General features: G+C 36.2%; 1 protein-coding gene across 19 annotated transcripts in view; it reads left to right on the top strand.

Annotated features, from left to right (window-relative positions):
• The window catches only part of NRXN2 (neurexin 2), a 725,960-nt gene that overhangs the window by 631,393 nt on the left and 69,353 nt on the right, over positions 1–25,214 (top strand). For all 19 annotated transcript variants that reach the window (XM_075188775.1, XM_075188784.1, XM_075188781.1 and 16 more), the window contains one exon: positions 13,766–14,088. In XM_075188775.1, coding sequence (XP_075044876.1) covers positions 13,766–14,088 — 323 coding nt within the window. The remainder of the gene's footprint in view (positions 1–13,765; positions 14,089–25,214) is intronic.

Raw genomic sequence — 25,214 nt, forward strand, 5'->3', positions numbered from 1 at the left:
GCTGTAAAATTCTCAAGTACTGTAGGTGCAATTGGATAAGGATACAAAGGAATTCTTGTGATTAGTAAACTTAAAATTGGATGTGGGACTACTCTGGGGAAAGTTATTTACACAAGGCAAAATGCTGCTGTGTCCCTGTAGTCCATGTTTCCGCACAAATAGGGGTTGATCACTTTTACACACCAAGAGGTAGATTTATCAAACCTTCTAAAAAGGAAAAGTGGAAGTGTTGCTCATATCCTCCAATCAGAGTCTATAATATATACTGTAGATAATACATTTAGAGTGATGGACGACAGGTCATTAAATATCTGCAACGTGTCTAAAAGATGCTGCCTGGTTAGTGGGCTTCCTTTTAAAATAATGGCACCTCAGAATAATGCATTTTGGCTATGTTGCATTCAATTTGTGGAGGCTCTTTACTTTCTTTCCATGGGTCATAACGCTTCAGTCACTTCAGGTGCTAAGTAAGAAAACAAGTGTTCTAAACTGGAATCTCATCCGGGATTCCTCTAATCTGTAAATTGTGACCCTTTTTTTCCCCATGAAGCAATTGAAGTTTTTTAACTTCATCCTTTAATCTTACAATATCACCTTCCACTTGTTTTTAGTATTTAATTTGGTCTTGTCCTTTTTCATTTCCAGGGTGCCATTTTCTCTTACAACTGAGTCTCCAGCATCGCTGGAGAGATCTGTGCCAACACTGAGATAATTCCAGATGCTGCCTTAGCTCCAATCTCTCCTCTCATCACTGTCTTGTCCTGTAACACCTTAGCAGTATGCATGTCTTTTAATAAACCCATTCTGGTCAGTAAGGTTTCCACTTCTGATCCAGTTCTTATTTTTTTAAGCTTAGAAAAGACAACTAGCAGCACGTTCCTAGCTAATCCAATGTAGCTATTGTTCTGAATGGCCATATTCCCGTGTGCCTCGCTTGCAAACCAAACTATCAGCATCTTTATAATGTATTGACGGTGCTATTGTAAAATATAGGTCATACAACACCTAAACTAATTCATGCAATATAATTTGCAATGTACCTCTTAGTTATAAAATAACAAAGGTTATGAATATAGCAAAGCATGAAACTCATTTTTACAGTAACGATAAGTTAAAATCACATGAATGATATCTGAAGCTTGTTATCAACATAAATGTTTTTATTAAAAACAAATACTGTTTAAGCAATAGTAAGTCAAATCACAGTAAGATGACAAAGCTCCACAATAAAGGTCCTATATTTTGTGAAATATAACATAAGCTTGAAAAATGTGGTTAAAGTAAAAACTGTACAGTAAAAAAAAACCACTGTAACATACTGCATATCACAATTCAGTGTCTAATTTGTTTGTGTCAGTTGATTTTTCTTCTTTTTTTTTGCAGTCTCTACTTTCAGAAAACACCTCTTTTTCACCTGTTTTTCCCTTTACACTCTCTTTAGTATTTTATAGGCTATAAAGATTGTACTTTGTGTAAAATCGGTGTATTTAGCTGTTCATATATATGCATAGCTTATGCATTATGCTTCATTAACACAGAGCTTTATACATACAAATATGCTGGTTGAGAGCATCCAATAATGTGCCCGATTTGCATAAATTGCAATGATTTTTCCTCATTTCCAACCACTATAATATTTTCCATTTTCTTTACTGTTGGCGCATGATGAATTATCATTACCAGAATGCAAATTATGGCATGATGTTCTGTATCTACAGTGTCATCTAAATCTAAAAACAAAATATTCCTAATTGTAATATTAACTTTCTTAACTCATTTTTGGTCAGTGACTCACCTTATGCACATTTGTGGTGGTAATACAAATACGTGTCAGATAGGAATGCTACTCGCATATGACATTAACATACCAGCACTGCAGAAAACCCATAAGGATGTCAACTGATTTACCCACCAACATATATGGTCAAATTAACAATGATACTTGACTGTTGGATGAAGTGGCAAGACCAAGCTTCATGATTAATGGATTGGTCTTTATTCAGTACCTATAGAGAAAAGATATTATGGTGGTGTAACAGTAGGGTGAGAATATCTAAAATGTCCTAACCGTAATTGATTTTAAACTCAGGAGCTTTCTCTTTATTGGATAAAGATTATCTGCATGAATTTTTGTTGGTTTTCTTAGTAAAAATAATCCATAGAGTAAAGCAAGGTAGTAGATACAGTGGATATAAAAAAGTCTACACACTTTTTTGGAAATTGCAGGTGTTTTTGATGTAAAGTCTAATCACTTTGATTGAAGCCTGTAGATCCTAGGATGTAGCTTCTAGGTTTTTTTTGCCATTTATTTATGCATAATACTGTCTAATGTTTGGGAGAATTAGTTAGGATGCCAACTGCTATGATTGGCAACTATGTTCGATTTCTCCATATGAAAATAATCTTTCCTGCTGTAATGTGCTGGACTTGGAAATGGCTATTAAACCTTTCTAGAGTGATGAGCAACATCAATTGATTCCCTGAAATCACTGCTGATTTCTCCTTAGCAAAGTTAACACAACCACCCTGATTGCTCCAGACTTAGATTAGTTATGATTAGCAGCCTCCTTTATTGATATACAAGCAATAATGGCTTACTTTTTCATACATGGTCTCTTCGCGATAGCTTAGCTTTCATTTAATATTTAATGACACAATAAAATCTATTATGGATTATTTGTCACATGAGGACTATATGATTGTTAATTATGTCCTTATATGTACACAGACTTCGCTTTCTTTTTCACATACAGGGTGTCATGTAGACTTGAACCCAAGTCTATTTATTGTACGATCTGAATTTCACTACTGCGCATGCCCACAAAAATGACTTACACGTACATACAGTATGTATGCAGAGTTAGTCACTCCCTGCATATACCACTTATTATGCTTATAGAGGCGGATCAGAAGAGGCAGGGGGCATGCATTCACAAATACTTATGGATGAATGTTACATTTCTTTTATAACACAGGGAAATAATATGCACACTTAGGGCCCGGTTCATTAAGAGGAACGTAAATGCCGATACATGCTGTATTATGCATTATATAGCTCTGCGCTTGCCCAGTAGCCAACTATACGCCAGAGAATACAAGTGTATGCAATTCATCTTCCAGTATTAAGAAAACTTCTTACAGGCTACAATTTCATAGGTGGAATGGGGAGGGTAATGGGCATATGCACGTAGTCAGTGTACAGTAAAGGCGTTCCAAGCTCGAGAGCAAACAGCGGCATATGATACAAGCTTTAGGAATTTCCAAGGTACTTATTTTTCAGTCGTATCACTTGCACCAGTTACAGGTCAGGTATAAGTGTCAAGTGATAGTGATGGCGGCCGTGTATACATGCTAGAACAAGTGTTTGAAATCCTGAGCAACTGTTAAAATACATTTAATGTACAGTAGACATTAATATCTTAATAATAAATGTATTTCAAGTAGAGAAAAAAAATATTAACAGGAGACCATAATTAAATCCTTTTTATTTTTGTGCATTCTGCCGGGTCCATATATTGCACATGTAATGTACGCATCTTGCAGTATACTGCCTGTCAGAGCAGAGTGTACCTATAGCCGTATTCAACAACAGACGTTTCTTCAGATCCGCTTGCAGTTGAATACAGAAGCGCGTGTACCTGATTTACGTGTGTTTTTAAAAATACAGAAAATATGTCTGTTTTGCGTGCTTTAATGGATCAGGCCCCTAATGTGTTGAGTGAATGTGAATAGTTACTTTACAAGAATCTAAAAATCCACAGTAAGTACTATCCCAAGAAATGTATCTCTGTTTTTTCAATTAAAGATGGGATTCACATTGATATGAAGCAGTCAGATAAATATTTTCCATTGGAAGCAACTGAACTACAAACATTATGTGCTTGCCATAACTTAACTATGAGCACACAATAATATTATATATTTTTATTTCTTACAAGAAGTCATACACAGCAATTGCTGTTACCGTATTTTTTTGCATACACGCATAATTTGCATTTAATGCTACTTGGATGATTATATATCTATGCATTTGTTTTTTTTATATTACTATATATAAGGCCCACAATGTGGATGTCAGTTGTCGTGTTAGTTCTATATAATATCTCATATCTCCTTCCACTATAGTAGTAGTAACCAAACTAATGTCTAGTTTGTTCAATACGTTAAGCAAGAATGTTTGTTTAACAACGCCACTGAGTTATCATTGCTAGAACCCTGTAAATGAAGTAATGTCCTTGGGAATTAGCAGATGCTTACATTTAGAGACCTTGTGAAGATATTAATGAAGAAGCAGTGCATGTTTCTAGATGGGTTTGATATCTGTACCCTAAAGTGTCGTGAGACGCAGAGGAGTTCAGGTTTAATAAAATAGAATGTTTTTTGAGAACCACCCATACATACCTCAACCTAAATGATTTAATATTTATGTTAAATTGTACTAATTGCTAGTGAGATATTATAAATATACATTGTTGTGATATTTAAATAATGAGAAGTATGTGGATGTATTGCACATCACTTTTTTAAATTAGCGGGAGATCATAGTTGCCTTATTGGGTTCACACTGAGCTTATGGTTTAGAAATGACCATGTGAATCGACATAGAATAACATCAAACTTGTCATGTTTTAGATTCTGGCATTTATATGTATTTAAAGACTTATATACATATGTTCATGTACGTTTACGCAGAGGACAAGATGCTAAAACAGAAAAAATACATGAATAAAATAGGTATAATAGAGCTTGCCGACTTTTCTTGTGTTTGGAAGAAAAAAGGCTGGATGACAGATTCTGACAGTCTTTGAAGTGTAACTGGGAGTCTTGCCATCTAGCAACAGTTGTAGAAGAGTAGGACACACATGGCAACCACCCTCGTAATATCCGCCCTGCTGGCATGATGTTTCCTTTCAAATAATAATTTTCAAAAGAACATGAAGACAGCCATCAGGCCATCTTTACCATGATGTCTAGGAAGATTTGTAGATGCTTTTTATAAAATGACAATACTTAAGGCAGAATGATTCATTCCTTACTTTACATTTCTGCCAGCCATGCAACTCATTCCATGACAATTATACCAACACGTGACCTTGAACCCATACCATACATGAAATCAACAGGGAAGACGTTTAAACACTTACGGTCTGCTGACGAGATTGACCTACAACCCATTTTTGCATAAAATACAGTGCATGAAGACAAGAAATATGTACACATGCCTAAATATGCAGATCAGCTACATCTTACATTTGTGACTCTTTATTCTTAGAGTAGCAGGACAGGGAGTGAAGAGTCAGGCAAGTGTCAAACAAGAACTGCAAAGGCATGTTCAAGTAATTGCAATATAATCAAAAGTGGATGCGGCTGCAGCTATGCCTGTTAGGAGGAATATTTGTTAGGGTGCTCAATCCCTGGTGCAATAATCCATGCTGATCATGATGAACTGACACATCCTGTTTAGCATGGGACTTAATTCCCCAGGGGATTTGGGCCTGTAAAAATAACTCGGGTCCCCCCGCCCCCTAGAAAGAAAAACCTATACTGAATGCACTGGGGCTCATCCCACCTGTCGGTGAAGGGGTAATAAAGTGTTAAACTATAGCAAAAACACATTTTTGTATGTGGTACTACTGGTCCCAGTAAGCTCTGGCAGCCATAAACTGCTTGGATACGTTTCCGTTTGTAGAACTTCAAGTGCCAGCTTAGCCATGGCTGACATAGCATGCAAGTGCATGTAGAACATGATCCGCAGGGTTCTGTAGTGCCATATAAGAAAATATATGGAAGGAGAGGCCTATCCACAACTAATCAATGCAGAGTGCCTTTGCTGTGAGAGAGTGTGAGAAAGAAGCTTTGATCGTTGCTGCTAGACCCCATGAGGGAACTAGCCGTAATTAATTTTATACAATGAGGTTTATTGATACATTTTATCAGTGAACCTCATTGATATAAATTTGTTGCGGCTAGATCCCATGTGGGGTGCAGTCACCACTAACCAATCACAGTGGCTTTCTCTCTCTTTGATCAATCAGACTGTAAATTTTGTTAATATTGTTAAAGATATGGAAAAAAGCTTTTTCTGTTTCCACTTCTATCATTGCACATTAACTTTCACAGCTTGTTATAGGGTGTAGTCAAATATTAGACAAATAGATAGAGTAGTGCATAGATCTAATGGAGCTTATGTAGAATATAGTATGTATATATATAAATAAAATATAAACATTTTGCTGAAATGTGAAAATGGTATAGGCCTTGTGAAAACCCTGTGCTGGCCTCTAATTCCCCACCAACCTGTTTTTAAAAAGACTAAAACAGGAAGTGACATCCTTTGTCCTCAATTTAATATGACTTGGGAGAAGCACAGACTGGGTTTAAATCCACTCTACAAAAAGCTTCCAAGTTACCTTTGTCATTATTTGGTAAAAATAAAAAAGGAAATAAAGTGACATATAATTGAAATTGATTTGGTAAAACTAATGATTATTTGGGACGTATCCACCAATCACATAAACATGAATGGATCCAAATGCATAACAAAAAGTTTACTACTGACATCACCAGTAATAAGAATAGTTTGGGAGCTTTCAGTTGCTCAGGGAACAATTAATGAAGGCTCACCACATGCAAGGGGAATTACCCCTTGTGTAAAATTGCAAAAAAGTATGTGCAGAGCCGTAACTTAGAATTCTAGCGCCCAGGGCGAGAAAGACAAATGCCGCCCCTCTAGCCCTCAATTTTAACAAAATTAACCTAAAATATTCCTAAATTGCACCCCCTTCAGCGTTACGCCCTGGGCGGCCGCCCCTCTCGCACAGCCCTAGTTACGGCCCTGAGTATGTGCACCCTTTGAAATTACCTGGATTTCTGCATAAATTGGTCATAAAATGTGATCTGATCTTTATTTAAGTCACAGGAATAGACAAACGCAGTCTGCTTAAACTAATAATACCCAAATTACAGTACTTTTGTGAACCCTTAGGCTAACTGGCGTCAGGAGTTAGCTAACCTGTCAGTGAGACATGATTGTAGGTGTTGCCTTATTCTATAAAAAACACTCACAAATTGAAATTTGCTATTCACATTATGCATTGCCTGATGTGGGTCATGCCTCTAACAAATGAGATCTCAAAATACTTAAAATTAATAATTTTTGACTTGCATAAAGATTGAGAAGGTTACAAAAGTCTCTCCAAAGACTTTGGGCCTGATTCATTTAGGAAAGGAAAGTATAAAAAACTGCATTGAAGGGGGAGCTAAATTTAAAATGTGGGGACAGATTCATAGTTGTGTTAGGGCATATCCTAGATCAACTTTAAATTTCAGTTTAAAAATAAAGCTATCAATTTGTGTGCTACACGAGAAAACAGGCAGTATTTATCTTATGTACAAAATAATAAACTAATTTGCATCCCTTGCATTATAACATGTTTTTACTTTCCTTAATGAATCAGGCCCTTCATGTTTATCAGTCCACGGTAAGACAAATTGTCTATACATGAAAAGTTCAGCATTGTTCCTCCCTAGAAGTAGCCATCATGCAAAGATGACTGCAAGAGCAGAGTGCAGAATGCTCACAAAGCAGTGCTCGAAGTAGGGGGCAGTACAAGCTGGCAAGCATACGGAGCACCTACTGTTACAGCAACTGGGGAAGCAGAGGGTGGGGAGTTCAGTGAAACAGAGCAAGGAGGAGAACAGGGACTATTGGTCTGGGTGGGACTTATAGCTTGGATGGCACTATCAAAGCACAGCCCAGGTACAGCAAAATATTCTTTCTTATCAACAAGAGCTCCTGTAATTTGCTATTCCCATGGAAACAACACACTAATACACCAGGGAGGCTGGTGCTTAGACAGAATGTGACAAAAGAAATTTATGGAGGGCTGCTGAAGAACTTCTGAAGGATTCCACAGGAAACTTAACCTCTGCCTGACATTCTGCTGTGTTTACAGATTCAACATGTGATATGTGATGCATTGCTAAACTAATACACAGAAGTTGAGTTATATAACAAAGCACAGAAGTAAATCAAGCAAGAATGGCCTCAACAGAAGAAAATTAGCCTTCTTAACTGCAATCCGATTGAGAGGCTGGGGCATGACCTGAACAAAACAGTTCATACAGACATCCCAAGAATATTGCTGAACTGAAACAGTTTTGTTAGGAAGAATGGTTCAAAACTTGTCCTGGTTGTGTTGCCGGTCTGATCCACAGCTACAGGAAACATTTGGTTGAGATTATTGCTATTAATTCCGAGGCTTCACATACATTTTCCACCCTGTATTGTGAATGTTTACACAGTGCGTTCAATAAGTACATCAAAACGTATAATTGTTTGTGTGTTATTAGTTTAAGCAGACTGTGGGTGCCTGAGTCATTAAGGAGTGCAAAAAAGGTAAAAAAAAATAAAAAAAGGTGTAACTTTGCACCTAGGAAAAACCATGTTGCATTGGAGGGGGAGGTAAATTTAAAATGTGGGGACAGATTTTTTAGTTGGGATAGGGCATGTCCTAGATCAGCTTTAAATTTCAGTGTAAATATAAAGCTATCAAGTATTTGTGTGCTACATGAAAAAGTAGCCAGTATTTAACTTATGTGCAAAACAATAAACTAATTCACACCCCTTGCTTTGTAACATGGCTTGTTCCAGAGAACATTTACTCTTTTTTTGCCTTACTTTCTTTAATGACTCAGGCCCAGTATGTCTATACTTGTGACTTAGATGAAGATCAGATCATACTTTATGACCAATTTATGCAGAAATCCAGGTCATTGCCAAGGGTGCACATACTTATCTTGCCTCTGTATATAGCCATTGTCTGCATACAGGCAAACCAAGTGCTTATTAACCTTACAATGGAGACTTGCACTATAAGGTAAAGAGGTAAACTATATGCACCAAATCTTTGAACAAAGTAAATGGGAGCTTATATATATTATTCATGTTTTTGTTATACTGTATACTTGGAGGGCAGAAAATCTCCCTGAAATGTTTTACATAAATAAAAACGGGGTAATTTCCTTTTGCAAGAAGGTGAGCCTTAATGCGTCAATTATATATCAAGATTGTTAACTCCATTTTACATATATCTGATTGATGGTAATTTTCAACCAATCAAATACGCAAAATACACAGGAAAATGTGGTAGTAATAAAATCCCTGGGTACATCTGTAAACAAGCTAAAGAAAAATAAATAACTATGCAATCCGTCCTCCTTAAATGAGCAATTAAACTTGACAGATAATATTTGTTTAGATATTATCTAGAGGGTTATTATTCCAGTTGACTGAAAACATATTTCACGTGAATGAAAGGATGCACTAAGCCAGGGCAATCTGCAATACGCTAACCACTGACGAACAATATCTCCCATGATGCCATTAACAGCTGGGGTGCTGAAGGTAGCAGACTTCTGCCAAATAAATCTCCATATATAGTTCTAGGTGTCCTCCTATAGGGGACTTTGGGACTGACTTCTATGTTTTGTTTTCCCTCAGTGGATTGAATAGACCATCATAAACTAACCTTGTGAGATGACTTTCTGCAAACGTATGTGAGAGTGTCAGACTTCCAGCTAATGACAATTATTCCACAAAATGGTATAAAAAGCAAATTATGTCTAGAATGGTCTATAAACTAGTTTGGAAAAAAGCCTTCTTATTAAACCATCCTATGTTTTAAATGATAATGACCTGCAATTTTCGTCAAATGCTGCTTTGATGACATTTTCCAATGTGCAAAACTTTTGCCAAATATAAGAAACAGTTGGTGTTCCTATATTGGACTTTTCTAATATTTTAAAAATTGTTTCTCAATGAGAGAGTCTAACTAAAAAGATAGACTTTAACAAAGAATGCCCTTGAGATATCTACCAGTAATCATATTCCAAATGTGTTCTTATCTTGGAAACACGATACTCTGGAAACGTGTGCAAATCAGTCACACCAAGATTCCAATGAGAAGTTCTTCCTAAGATCTTTGACAGTGAAATATATTTGATGTCTTGTGTTGGAGAGAAAAAATGCAAAGTAACAGGACCTATTAGAAGCAGCAAGAAAGAACAATTTGAGTCAAACTCAATTATCCAAAATATAGCAGTTAACAAAAATTGCCGGCATGTGAGGTGCTGGTGCCAAATTCAAATGATAATGCCAAATAAAACCACACATACAGTGTTATAACGTGAAACACACTATGGGCTAGATTTACTAAACTGCGGGTTTGAAGAAGTGGAGATGTTGCCTATAGCATACAATCAGATTCTAGCTGTCATTTTGTAGAACGCACTAAATAAATGACAACTAGAATCTGATTGGTTGCTATAAGCAACATTTCCACTTTTTCAACCCCGCCGGTTAGTAAATATACCTCTATGAGTGAATAAAATTTATATCACACAAGTTAACCCGTGCATGATACTCATGCATTCTAGTCAAATCAAGCTACTTAAGGTGTTAAAAAGGTTCTTGTCATGCATTTGGGGCTAGGCCAGGCCTCCTCAGGGGAAGAGCGTTACTTCCCGACGTAAGCGCCCTTTTTTAACGTGGTTTTATCCACATGTCACCACCTCATCATTCTTCTCCATCACCTCATCCTTCATCTTCATCGCCACATCCTTAATCTCCATTGTCTTACTGTTCTAAAACCTCTTGATACACAATGTTTCTGCTAAACACCTTATCGCTGTGCTCAATCAGTCTTCCTTGAAGGGCAGTATTCATAACCTGCACTTTCACATCACTGCTTCTCCGTACTCGTGAAAATGCGACATACAATTGTCCATGACCAAACACAGGCTCTGGTAAATAAATACCCACACGGTCAAGAGTTTGAGCCCTCAACTGGTAAATTTAGCCTTTACTATCCCTCCCACGGGGGGAAGGGGGGATGATGGAAGTTAACTGACTTCACTATTATAATTTTTTTGTCAAATAATGTCAGTATACCAAATTTCAGGTCAATTGGATGAGCCCTTTCTGAGAAAATAGTTTTTTCCACACACACACACACACACACACACTAACACACGCCGCTAGGCTTATATATATTAGATACCAAGCAAGAGATACAGAATATATCCCCCATGTATATAGATATTTTTTTATTTTATTTTTTATCTTTTCCCTGTAATTGTTCAGAAGAACGCATGGACAGACATTATTTTGCTCACTTATTTTTCACCCAAGTGTCATATGGTGGTGCTCCGTTTACTTAAAATAAAATATCTGACTTTCATTTACTGCAAACAACATTTATAAAATGTATAAAGCTGAAAGAATCTCAAAATTTTATTCCCATCTCTTTCTGCTGAAAGCCAACAGGTGCATGCATTTCCCGTACACTAGAAGGAATATGGCACGAGGGAGATTCGCTGTGTGACGAGTACTTCTTTCCATGGGATTTCAACTGGCTAATTACTGGTTTCTTAAAGTAATTGTCATACTATATGTGGTCAGACCTTTTTTAGATTTTGATGCAGTGTGTTTCTAACCACTTGTTATACACAAGATGTAAACACCACTTCCAGGACTACTGATGTTGTGAAGAAAAGGAAAGATGTTTACTCCTGTGTGGGCCATTCACACTGGAGCCACATCCTGAGCACTCAATCATTTCATCACTGAACACTATATTCTCCCATGCAGAAGCTTACATTGGAATTGGCAGTGTTTTAATTGAAGTACTTTAGTTGAATAGGGGACTTGATTGGTGTGAAGGGACCTGATCCATCTTAGGTATTAAACCTTTAAGTTAACTAAAAGTATTTTAGACTAATTACAGTTTACAATAACTACAGAAAAATATGTTTAATATAAAAAGGTTAGGAAATAATACTCAAATATAGAATAAAAATGGTCTGTCTTCCCCCAGCCCTCTTCCCAATACAAAACAAAGTGGCTCTTTTTGCATGGATCCATTTGTCATGTAAATTGTCTTTACAGAAGTAACTCATGGAACAGAATGGGTCCATGCACCCATGTTTGCAAACCAATAGAAACAAAATGTATTCATTCAACGTTATCACAAAAGGTTGTTGACATTTGCAGAACTTTAGGTATTGTACTCGGTGTCCTGTTAGACTTAAAAATTGTGATAATGGGCCCTTTAGATTAAGTATAACTCTTTAACTTCCAGATCAGTTACTGGGAGCAGTGCCACCGAGTACTTTACAGTACAAGTTACTGCGTTTATTAGAAATATACCAAAGCCACAGGAAAGTAAGAAGTGGTAGATTTGGGGTATGCAAGGTCACAGTTCACACATAGGGCCTTATGTAGAGTTGGACACAAGGATCTATCTCACTGTGACTGAGATGGATCTTCCCCTTGTACACCTCTCCTCTTAGAGAGGTGGAACGTGGAAGATAGTGGGTGAGCCTAGCACTGTAAAGCTGTGTTCACACACTTTATATACTATGATGAGTTGAAAGCAGTCGCAGATAGGTGTCTAGCAGACGTATCATTTCCGGTTGGTTTCTGTTGGTGCAACAGTCCTTGATGTATTAAAAAAAGTAAAAAATGAATAATAGTAATAATAATAAAAAAAAAAAAAAAAGGCGCACACCCCTTCCCACATAGCTTAACCAACCCTAGTGCTATTCAGGGGGCAGAAGCACAATTTAGTTTTTCTTTTTTTTTTTTCACTCTTTTATTTTATTTCATTTATCTACTTCACAAGGCCGCTGTGACTGTTACACTTGACTTGGAATCCTTTGTAAATTACGGGGATGCAATTTACACTTACGATGTCAGTATAAATTGCATCCATCTCTACATCAGGCCCTTAATGAGGTGTGATCTAGTTAATGTTTTGTAGTTAATATTTTACACTAGGCTTAAGTAGGTGCAAGTAGACTAGATATATCAATGTGTTCCCATTGATTTAGAACTAACAGTTTTTACAAGTGTATCTATTTTGACCTTTGACACAAGGAATTGTTAACATTATATCAAAAGGGTATCCAGATGATTGTCATTGTTATTGTGATGTGTGTATTTTGTCAAACCGTAAATAACAGTTTGTTTTTGTTTTCATGTATTATCATCCACTTATATGAATTAAAAGTGCCACCCTCTTGGTGGCAAGCATTTTGGAAAGAGCATTATGTGGCATTGCTTATTTTATTCAGCACGTATTTTAATTTTTCATGACATGACCCCCCATATATAAATCAATGCTAACAGGCATATTATTTTGGTGTTCTCAGTGCCACAATGAGCAAGAGAAGTCCTCTTTGGATATGCTGACATTAATTTGATTACATATTTATTTACCAAAACAAAACATCATTTTAGAGCAACATAGCTTTCTGGGGTAAAATGATAAAAAAATATATAATATACCACTTGTTTGAACTTAACTTTATATATGTTGTATTACAATATTTTTTTGGAGGCTTTGATGGTCTAGAGATGTCTCATGGTAAATGATTTTACTTTATTATTAAATTATGTTAGTAAATTATTTTGATATGTTCTGCCAATATCATTACAATCAGCTGAGTTGCGGGTCTTTCTGACAAGGCGTCACAAAAGTATTTTAAAAATTGGTTTGTTAATCTTTACAAGAGGAGCCAGAAAATGTCTATAAATGTGATACATTATCAGCTGTACAATATATTTATATATATATATATATATATATATATATATATATAAATAAACAATATTTTATCAAATCTTATAGGTCGTATAATCTGTTGAGGTGAATTTCAAGTTAACATTGAAACTTGATGGATCATTTCTCCTGTCACCCGCCAGGTCGGCAGCTCACCATCTTCAACAGCCAGGCGGTTATCAAAGTTGGTGGAAAGGACCAGGGACGTCCATTCCAGGGTCAGATCTCAGGCTTATACTACAATGGGCTAAAAGTGCTGTCCCTAGCCGCAGAAAGTGATCCAAATGTCAGGACAGAGGGCAATCTAATGCTTGTTGGTGAGGTTCCATCAGTCATGACCACAGAGACTACAGCCACTACACTTTTGGCTGACATGTCTACCACCATCATGGAGACAACCACAACCATGGCCACCACAACCACAAGGAAAGGGAGGTCCCCAACCATGAGAGACAGCATCACACAGGTAAGAAGAATGTAACTGATACACACTTTGCACTACCAAACATTATAGTACGCATTATGCTAATGGGAAACAATATTATGTGTAAGTGTCCTGATAACTAACAGGTAACATGTTCTATTTGCAAAATTAAGACATGTTATATATTATAATGCATGGTAATGTGCTACATTTTATAATGATGTCTATGTATTGATCAAAATGACCAACTGTGCTGTATGAGCTTTAATTAGTAGGAAAGTTTCACAAAAGACACATTTTGTGAGAAAGACATGCTGCATCTTCAATAATATTGTCAATAGTGTCATGAGACAGTTATGTATCTTCAATCTTACACTTATTGTAAAAATCTCCACAAAAGTAGACTGCTCGAGGAGCATCCTTATAAAAATAAAATCACAGTTTGACATCCTTAGTTGGTGCTGCATTTTATCTGTCCCACATTGACAAGGCAGTGAAAGCTGGTTTCAAATGATCTTGGCCTCAATTTATTGTTTGAAATGTAAAAAATAAAGGCACAACCTTACATGGCAATAACCATTTGAGCGCTAAGAAAAGTGACACCAAATGATATGGCGGGGCAGTGACAGTACATCAACACATTATGCATACAGAGTAGGGCAGGAAGGTTACAATGGTGCTCTTATGTTTTCTCATATGAAATTATTGGTTAGTCATTATTTATCTGAGTTATAAGTAGAGTTTGTCATATATTATAAAGCCGTACAAATGCTACTAACACTTTCAAAATATCCTTGAACTTTAAGTAAACCATCAATGATAACATTATTTTCAATTTATCTCACACATAATAAATCACTTATAGAAAATAATTTTCTAAAGGTTTTGTTCACGTTAAACTTATATGATATATTATATTGTCTAAAATAAAGTAAATCAAGTCTCAAAAAAATCATTATATTTAGCTCTTTGATTACAATGATATATTGACATATTTTATGTCAATAAATATATGTAAATTCTTTCAGGCTTAATATATAAGAGGATTTTCAAATCTAGAGCATATAATGCAAATTAGCTACAAGTCTCCCAATGTTCTTGTTTAGGTGCCACAGTGTGAATAAAATTGATTGATTTATTTAGCAGAAAGCATAGGTCACAAAATCACGGAACTCTATGAATTCCAAACATTTACTTATTCTGAAGGATCTTCTTTAGTTTGGATTAAATCCTGTCCAGAACTATTTTCCATCTATACTACACAGGGACAAATATGTAAAATAATAGCAAGAGCAACATGAAGGCATAAAAAACACTGGGGAATCTGCTGACGGTAGACTTGCAGAATAGTTGCAAGTATTGCAAAGCTATTTTTTAAGGATTTACAGTTCGATTTGCATAATATTGACATTTATCGCCTGAGCTTTTCCCATAAACATCATGCATTACATGTTGGACACAAGTACAAATCATGTGAAATTGATAGCATATTGCAGTTTAGCAGATTTGGGAGTTGGAACCACCATTTTTTTCACAATTTATGAGGATTTTAAGCAATTTAAAAAAGGCGTGAACATCAGCTATTGTCTTGGCAACAATTTCACCATTGTCTTGGGAACAGGGATGTTTAGTTAAAATGGCAGGCTTAGATTTGTGGAAAGAGCACAGAGCATCTGGCTTCTTTCATCATTTTACCACATTTTTGGAATGATGTTTTCTTAATCTGCCACTGGTGGTTTTTAATTTAACATTATTCCTTTTAAAATTAGTTTCTTATTTTAAAAAGTGTTTGTACTTATTTTGGTGTTAAAGATAATGAGGTGTGTTGGGGCACACATACCTACCAGCATAAAAAAAAATATTCTGGGACTTATATGCAAAAATACCTGCCCTCCAGTTTGCCTGTATACTGGGAGCAGCCATATTATCTAGTCACACCACTGCTGCTGAAGATACAATATTAGAACTACGTTTTGCCAATTTTCTTTGTATTAGACCAGTGTTTCCCAAACTCAGTCCTCAAGTACCCCTAACAGTGCATGTTTTCCATATAACTTGCTGGAGCACAGGTGTAATCATTACTGACTGACATATTGGAACAGATCCACAGGTGCTATAATTATTAAGTGTTGTGTGTCATGAAAAATGTGTCATATGAAATAAGAAAACATACAACAGATGTTATATTAAATACCATTGTACACGATAGCTGATTAGACAAGGATTTTAACCAGCTTTCCCTTATAGTACTGTATGCGTTTGTCTCAATTAGTAATAGGTACAATGTGTCTTATAAACAGTCAGTTGCATATATAAATTGGAAATACATATTTATTAAGTGGATTGTTTACTTCCATCATATGCGTTTATGACATATTACAAAGGGTCAAAAAATATCACAGATGTGTTGCTCTTTAGTACAAAAAGAAAATTACTGAAACTTAAGTTGTACATTTTTGTAAGTTGTTTTACTGTTCACTCTATAGGTGAATAGGCTCCAGGAAGTCCTCAATGCATAAAATAGAGTACATGAATGAAGTTGTGAAATAGGCACTGCTACAACATCGTCATAGGCTGTCAGTAGGCTCTTAATAAGACTCATGAGAATTGTTTATTTCCTCTGTGATAGTATCAATACTTGTAACCTGCAACATGGTAACACTGACACTGAGGAGTGACAGCAACATCAGTTTGTAGCTGTGCTCTTCTGTCTATAATGAGGCAGATAATACTTGGGATTGTTTAGCTCCATTTATAGAATTGGAGTGACTCAGAAGAATTTACACACTAATTTTAGATTATACCATAGTCTGTGCTATAGTGACATAATTGATCATTTATTTTTGGATAGAACAGGATATTTATGCAACATAATAAAATCTATTAAAATACTGTGATGCAATTTCTCTATATACTTGCTATTGAATATATCTAATCCCTCTTAACATATTTGTCAACAAGTCATATTTTCATACATAATATATATTATAACATGCTAGACTTGGGACCTGAACTTTAATATTTTTAACTTGATTGCACATTTTTTCCCTAGCTTTCTCACAATTATGTTTTATATTTTGCAAATATGGTAAGATCATCAAGATGTGTGAATAAGGTTTAATACAGAACTTAAAGATATGATTTTAAATACATTTATTGTTTGAGGACTAATGAGGACTTCCATACAGAATACTTTTTCCTCTTTGTCCTTTTCTGATGTAATACATATTCTAAGGTGCACTCTCTAAGAAGCAATGGGAGACATATCACTCTGTAATTGAATCAGATAGAATATAGATTCACTTTCTCTCCTGTGCAGATTTTTTTAGTAGTCTTCAAAGCATCTCAGTGCTCTCTGCTGCCACCAGGTGGTCAAACATCAATTACACACAGTGGAACAAAGTACATTACATTACATTATATTAGAAGACTTCATTGACTTGAAACTCTTATCTACTTCCATACCATAAATACATGTATGTAAACTTGTAACAGATTCCTCACTCAACACTAGGTTTATTTTAATTATGTTCAAGTAGAGTGTTATAAAAAAAAAAAGCACAATAAAGTTAATATCTGTGCGTGGTATGCAGAGATTGCAGGACTACAGACAATGGAAAATAAACAACATGTAGATGTATTTCCTTTAAGTAAGACATAATTAATTGTTGTTAATTCAGATGAATACAGCAATCATTGTATAACTGCACTCCAAATGGAGTATGCAGGGAAGGGCATAGAAATATAGAGATCGGTTATCCCACAGGAGTGATCACACAGAAGTCAGCGGAATGTGGATCACATGGATTGAAAACACTAAGCCTTAACCTTTAACAGGCCATGGTCACTTTATGCCAACAGTCATTTTCCAATCAGTCAAATGGGCATATTGCTTATCTCTGCTGTAGCTCAGTATTATGGACCTACAACTATTTCAAACTGTATCCTGATACCTTACATCAGAATAATTTATCCTTGTTGATGTTCCGTACAATCTTGTAGCCCTCACATATTATCTTCCTCTCTACTTAACCTTGTAAGACTGGGTACACAATACCCAACATTTCTCCTGCTGCGATATCATTAATGATTTTACCAACGATTGAAAGTCCCAATCAGCCTGCAGATTCATGTGTACACACTATATGCATTTTACAAGATTCACCTTCAGATCTGTGCTCTTCAACTGTCATAACCATCTGCTGAAAAGCTTGTGACTGTACAAAATCTATGGAGATCTGTGTACACTGCTGGACGTAAGTGCATATAAACTGCAGAATTTGTTCCATAATTCAAAGAGATTTTTAGTCTGTATATAAAATCAAATCAAACGATATGATGTGGTTTTGGAAATATAAAACATGATCTTAGGAGCGTACACACTAATGAGTTATTTGACCTAACTGTATTTTTTGTGTGATCGTCACAATAATCGGGTGAAAAACCTGTAGTGTGTACCCAGCCTAACCTTGTTACTAAACAGCATTCTTGTCCCAGAAAATAGCATCTTAAAGCCTCAAGTGCTCGCTTAAGGCCTGATGTAGAGTCGGATGCAATTGACACTGAAATCATAAGTGTAAAATGCATCCTGTAATTTACACAGTATTCCAGTCATATGGATCGTTAGAGCTGTGCATCTCAGAATACTATTCAAATCGCACAAACACACCACTTTATCTGCCTTATGGGCCGGTGTGCATGATACACTTAAGTGCATCAGTCACAGCAGCCCTGTAAAGCAGGTAAATGACTAAATAAATGAATCTAAAAAGAAAAATGTGCTTCTCCCCGCCCAAACAGCACAAGGGTTGGTTATGCTGTTTGGGAGGGAGTGCACATCTTTTTTTAAAAAAATGTAAATAATTTTTTACTAATTTTTTTAATACAACAAAGTCTGTTGCCCAAAGAGAAAGCACCCGCAAAAGATGCATCTCATTGAGACCTATCTGCTGCTGCTTTCAACTTAGCATAGTATGTAAAGTGCATGAACAGGCCTGTACATTGCTAGGCTCACCCACTAACTTCCACGTTCCACTGCTCTAAGTGCAGGGAGGTTGCTCTCAGTCTGAATGCAAACTGAGATGGATCCTTGGCTAAAAGTGCTTTTTGCACTGTTCAGTTGAAGTTGCGTCTGACTCCAGGACCTTAATCGCGAGGCATTTCTTTTCAGCCATGCTGTGCTATTCTTGTTATTTTTAGGGGAAAAGTCATGTAATATGTAGAACCAGGTTTTATTCTCCATGACTGTTTACTTGTCTTTTTCCCTAAACAATGAAGCACCATATTACACAAAAAAAACATTTAATGTGTTGATCACTCAGTATTGGTTCAGTAGTTTGTGTGTTTGTAATCTTGCCAAAATTACCCCACAAAGCAGATTTAATGCTCCTTGTTATTACAGCACAGTAGTTCACAGAGCTGGGGTCATAAGTTAAATTGAGAACAGGGGCCTATCTGTGTGGGGTTGGTATGCTCTCCCCATGTTTGGAGGCTTCAACCCACAGTTCAAAAACCTACTGGTAGGTTAATTGGCTGCTGACTAAAATGGATCCTAGTGTGCGTGTTCGTGTCTGTGTGTGTGTCTGTGTGTGTAAGGGACTTTAGAATGTGACCATAAATGAAGCAAGACTGATGTGAATGATAAATAAATTCTGTACAGCGCTGCATAATATGGCAGCACCATATAAATAAACAATAATTATAATAATTGCCCAGTTTTCATGATTAACTTTGCTCTTGAAAATCTTTTGTTTGGGATTGCATGCAGGGTGCATCATTTTAACATTTATTTGTAGAGGACCAACATTATAACAGCACACAAATATCGAATAGACTAAACACAGTATCCACATACAGGTACAGACTGTTAACATAGCAGAGAGCTTGGTTCAGGAACTGATTGCATTAGACCTGTATGGTGCAAGTGACAATGTATTCAGAGGAGAGGCAGAAATAGCGAGCTATGGGCCGCGATGCACGGAAATGGGGAGGAGGGAACTGGAAGCCACAACTTGCTAGTTCCCCATGCAGCAGATAAATACACTTGGGACTGCTATGCTCAGGAGACGTAGCTAAATCAATTTTTGGAAAAATGTCTAGGGTTACATGAATTGCAATAAACAAACTACAGGGAACATTATTGTGCACTACATGTACTTTCTTTTGTTGCCTATATTTTGTTATACAAGGTCCATAAGTAATAAAAAATTGTTTAAAATATACTACCAAAAGAAATCTTGGTGAAACCATAATAAGGCAGAAACTGATATGAAGAGGATAATGCTGGTTTTATGAGTGTAACACCCCCTCTCTCTGTCCCTAAAAGGGGTGTTGCAGATTTGCTGTGTATGTGTTACTTACTTGATGGCGCAGTGTCTCCACTCAAGTTTTCTCTGCACTCTGTGGGCATATGGGTAGCTTATCCTGCCAGTGGACGACTTGGAAGACCCTCTTGAATCCATACAGACATCTCAGGAATAAAATAGCAGAGCATATAAGCAAAAAGCACCAATAGGTGTTTATTGAAGGGGAGGGGAAATTGGAAAGTACATTTGAATTTAACCAGTGGCCCAATTTGAACAGTATGTAATATACAAAATGCAATATACAGTATAATCTTCAATACAACGATCACTCAGGGTAAAAATGCAACTTATCAATCACCTAACTACTATGAGACACCTCTCACCATTCAGACTCTACATTAATGCAGTGCTGCCATTAGGATAACCTGTAGATAAACTTGTTCAGTGCTACCCGTACAGATAAATATAGCAGCTCATGTGAATATCCCAAAGGGTTGAGTGGTGATCACAGCTCAGTCACTAAACTCTGAAATATAAATCTCCCATACACATGTAATGAACCAGAATAAGAGATGTCAGTGGCTCTACACTTACAAACGCACCAAGCTCTTTCACACTGGCTATGTAATGGAAATCATATGATCACAATTATAAACATTGGGTACCATTTCTGCACTTGATAAATAACCCAGGTTATATGAATGTGTTAGTAGGGGCAGATTTAGACTTTTTTTTTGGGTTGGGGAGTGCAGTTTATCAATTAATCCCGACCCCTCCCCTCCTCCAGTCATGTCTCCTTCCCCTCTCCTATTCTGACTTCTTCAGGCCCTGTTCTCTACAACCCTATTTGTCACACAAATTAATGTATTTTAGGAAACAAGTCGGTCAGGTTTGTTCTTAGCTTTTATTTAGATAAAACACTATATAGCTATAAAATCTCAACAATAAGAGCATCAAATAACAGATATGTCTGTCTATTATCACACTGTTGCCACATTCATCACACTGCTGGCCCCTTTATCACACTGCTGTCCCCTTCATCACACTGCTGCCCACTTCATCACACTGCTGGCCACTTCATCATACTGCTTGCCCCTTTATCACACTGCTGGCCCCTTCATCACACTGCTTCCCACTTCATCACACAGTTTAACCTTCATCACACTGTGTCCCCTTTATCACACTACTGAAAAGGTAATTATGACAAAATATTCAAATTCTGATTTGAACCTCTTCAATTCAATGTTCAAAGTTAACATGAGGATATTTTAGGGGATCAATTAATTGAATCACACCCACACATAGTTGCATCCAAGTTTACAAGTAATATGTTCTCCTATAAAACACCTGTGTAAGGCTGAGTACACACTACTGTGTGTTCAGCCGATTATCGGGCCAATCAGATGATAAATGACTGATATCACAGTAGTGTGTACACGGGAACGATGAACAGTTATTGTTCCAAAGCACATCATATCATTGATTGAGATTTTTAAACTGTACTAAAAATATTGTTCAATGATGGAACAATGTCGTTCCAATTCTGTAGTGTGTATTCACTCTGCAGAATTGTAACGACAATTTAGGTAGGAAGCAGCCAGCATCACCTGCCTTCTTCTTGAGTATGGGTAGCCTCATCTCCAGTGCATCTCCCATGGCACCTCTCTTAGTACAATTTGTGGCATATATGGTTGTTGAGGAGCTGAAAAAGGATCCATGAAGATCAAATAGCAAGATGTGTAATGTCAGAGTTGGCTGTGGTCTTTGGTCAGATCTGTGTTATACATGCATTATATGACATTTTATAGTGGATATTTACAATGTTCTCTCTTCTCTAATAAATCTATTACTTTTCAGCACTTCTAAAAGAGAACAGCAATTAATTTAAAAAAGATTGAAGTTTGTCAAGTTTTAATATCATTTCTTAATTGAACATTTATTATCCTTGCAAAGTTAAAGTAAATGTTTGCAGAGCAAATATAGTGTAATGCAAGCAAGAAAAAAACAGGAAGAAATAGTTTTAAACTTAAGTAGTTATCCAAAGCACAAGGTGCAAAATAAATATGATGCAATATTTACAGAAATGCAAAATGTCAACATAAGAAGAAACATATATTTTAGAGTGGCAGGTAGACACCTGTTGGTGCAGAAGGTCATGATCTTTAGTCCTGTTTGTTTTGTCTAATATGTAAGGCCAGAGACAAATTTGCCTTTAATTACTTTTAAATAGCATGTATTTCTTTCATTCTGTATATGTAATTGACTTGTTTTACTGTTTAACAAAATCATTGTAATAAATCGTTTTAACAGTTATCAGGCGATTGCTATATTGGCTGTATAAGCTTCCCCACAGTCTGTTTCCTTCCATATATAGCAGTTCCTAATATCACACTATATTGGTTGTAAGCTACATCCTACACCAGTGTATTATGTTTTTTACCATTGTTCAGAATGTTGCTTCTGTCATACATAGATGTTTATAACTCAGCTAAGCCACTCAGTGCAGTATGAAAAAATCCCAGTACACACAGTACAGTATAGCAAGAAAAGGAAAAGAACTGGGGCCATATTTAAAACTAGACTGTATAGGTGACAAGGTTTGAGAAGTCTCCTCCCCCATGGGCTACCTATCACCACCTGAAACTCAGTGGTAGCTTAGGAAGGTAAATAAGTTCCTGAGAAGTTGTTATAGTACGTTTTTTTGTGGAGATTTGGAGAACTGGGGCAATTTCACCCCCAGCCATTGACTCTACATTAGGGATGAGTTGGAAAAGGCTCACAAGGGTATAGGAAATTTTAAGAACTGCAGAGAAAATAGAAGCAGTGTGCAAGATAGTGTAGGCAAGGAGCAGGGGAGTGGTGGTTGAGTAGTTAGTGAGGGATTAGAATGGGCGATGAAAAGTTGTGTAAACTTAAATGTTACAGTAAAAATATCAGACATATAGAAACAAATACTAAAAATTTGACAAACAAAAAAGGTGAACTAAAATTAATAATATTGAGAGTGAATTATGACATAGTGGGTGTAACTGAGACTTGGTTGGAAGAAAGTTATGACTGGCAGTGAATTTGGAAGGTACATTTTTAGGAAAGATAGAAAAAATTGGAGATGGAAAGTGGTTTATGTATATATAAAAACTTATTTTGGACCCCCCACTTGGAGATTATGACATTAATATGCATGGGGGAAAAGACACCATTAAAGTTCTATTTAGGCTTTATCTTTAATAAGCCACTTAGCATAAATGATTGCGCAGAATGAGTTATCTAACAGGACATATCTCTAACAGGGGAGGGGCAGCGCAGTCACAACAGAGTAACATCTTACAAAAGGTTTGATAAAATGTTTTGTAAGTAAGCTACAAAAACTATGAATTTTAGACGGCGGGCAATATTCAGTTAGCTCAGGGATACATAGAAACTTATAGACTGGGGAATCTACCAGGAAATAAGAGTACAGAGTTCATATAGTGGATTTCTAAAAGTAATTATATAAATAATGTTGTAATTACAACAAAATGTAGTACAAATTATACCTTCATAAACAGAAAATGTTGCAGTTATACCCAAATAACATTATGTCAGATAAAACACTTGGCATCAACTCTCCGGTGCTAAAGGAAGTAATTGATAGGCTAATAATTCATATGATGGACCCTCATAATGGGTCAGTGCCACAAGTTTGGATTGGACTGGAAAGCACCAATATTTAAAAAAAAAGTCAAATCCAGGAATTATTGCATGTTAGCCTGATATGTGTGGTGGGAATGTGAGTATGAGTATATGATAGGATTCCGAGGGATGCTATTCTTAAATATATTGTGCAACATAATTTTATAACATAATTTGATAAAACAGGGCTTTATGAAGGGTCAGCCATGGGTCTGCAGCATAAACATGGCATACATTGTTAATGACCTCACTGTAAGAAAGAAGAAAGACATATGAGAATCTGAAAAGGTTCAGACATGAGGAACCTCATTATAAAGGTTAATGGAAAGGTTAAATTATAAAGAGATCACATAAACTAGGTTTGCTTGCATAGGAAAAAAGGTGCCTTAAGAGGTGACAATCAATATATATATATATATATATATATATATATATATATATATATATATACATATATATATATATATATATATATATATATATACTAGAACAAAGCACAGGCGGGGCGCCTCATAGTGTTATATCAGGACAACAAGGAAAAAATGTGTATGTATATGCGTACCGTCAGGTAAAGATATATAATCTAGACTTGAGTGGATCCTCTTAGGGAGTTGTAACACTGGATCTCAGCTCAGGAACAATCCAAAGGCATGGAAAAAGGCAAACATAGTATAATATTGTAATGCAAAGGATAATGCACCACGTGAAACACCACAGAATGTTCAAAAAGGTGTGATATTCAAGAATGCACCAGGGTATATGTATAGAACAACGTAGCCCAAGAAAACACACACCACTTTGTGTATAGGTAATAATTCATATGCGTACCAGAAATATGAGCATAATAGCCAGAAGATGTTTTTCTTTAAAAGCAGCTGTATCTCATACAATGGATACCCAGGAATATGGGCAAAATAGCCAGAAGATGTTTCCTTTAAAAGCAGCTGTATCTCGTGCAATGGACACCCTTCCAGCGGCGGTATAATAAATGGAAGGGGATACAATTGTAAAGAGCAATAAAATTTAATAAACAAAGTAATACTGAACTCACATATAGTTCACCAGGTACAGCTGATCAACAGTAAGGCTCGACGCGTTTCGTCTTGATAATCACAAGACTTCCTCAGGAGCACAGAGATGTGTAACACCGGATTAACCGGCTTTTTATCGAGTCCGTGCGCCATTTTGGCG

Source organism: Mixophyes fleayi, chromosome 10 (genome assembly GCF_038048845.1).
Source record: "Mixophyes fleayi isolate aMixFle1 chromosome 10, aMixFle1.hap1, whole genome shotgun sequence".
Taxonomy (NCBI): Eukaryota; Metazoa; Chordata; class Amphibia; order Anura; family Limnodynastidae; genus Mixophyes; species Mixophyes fleayi.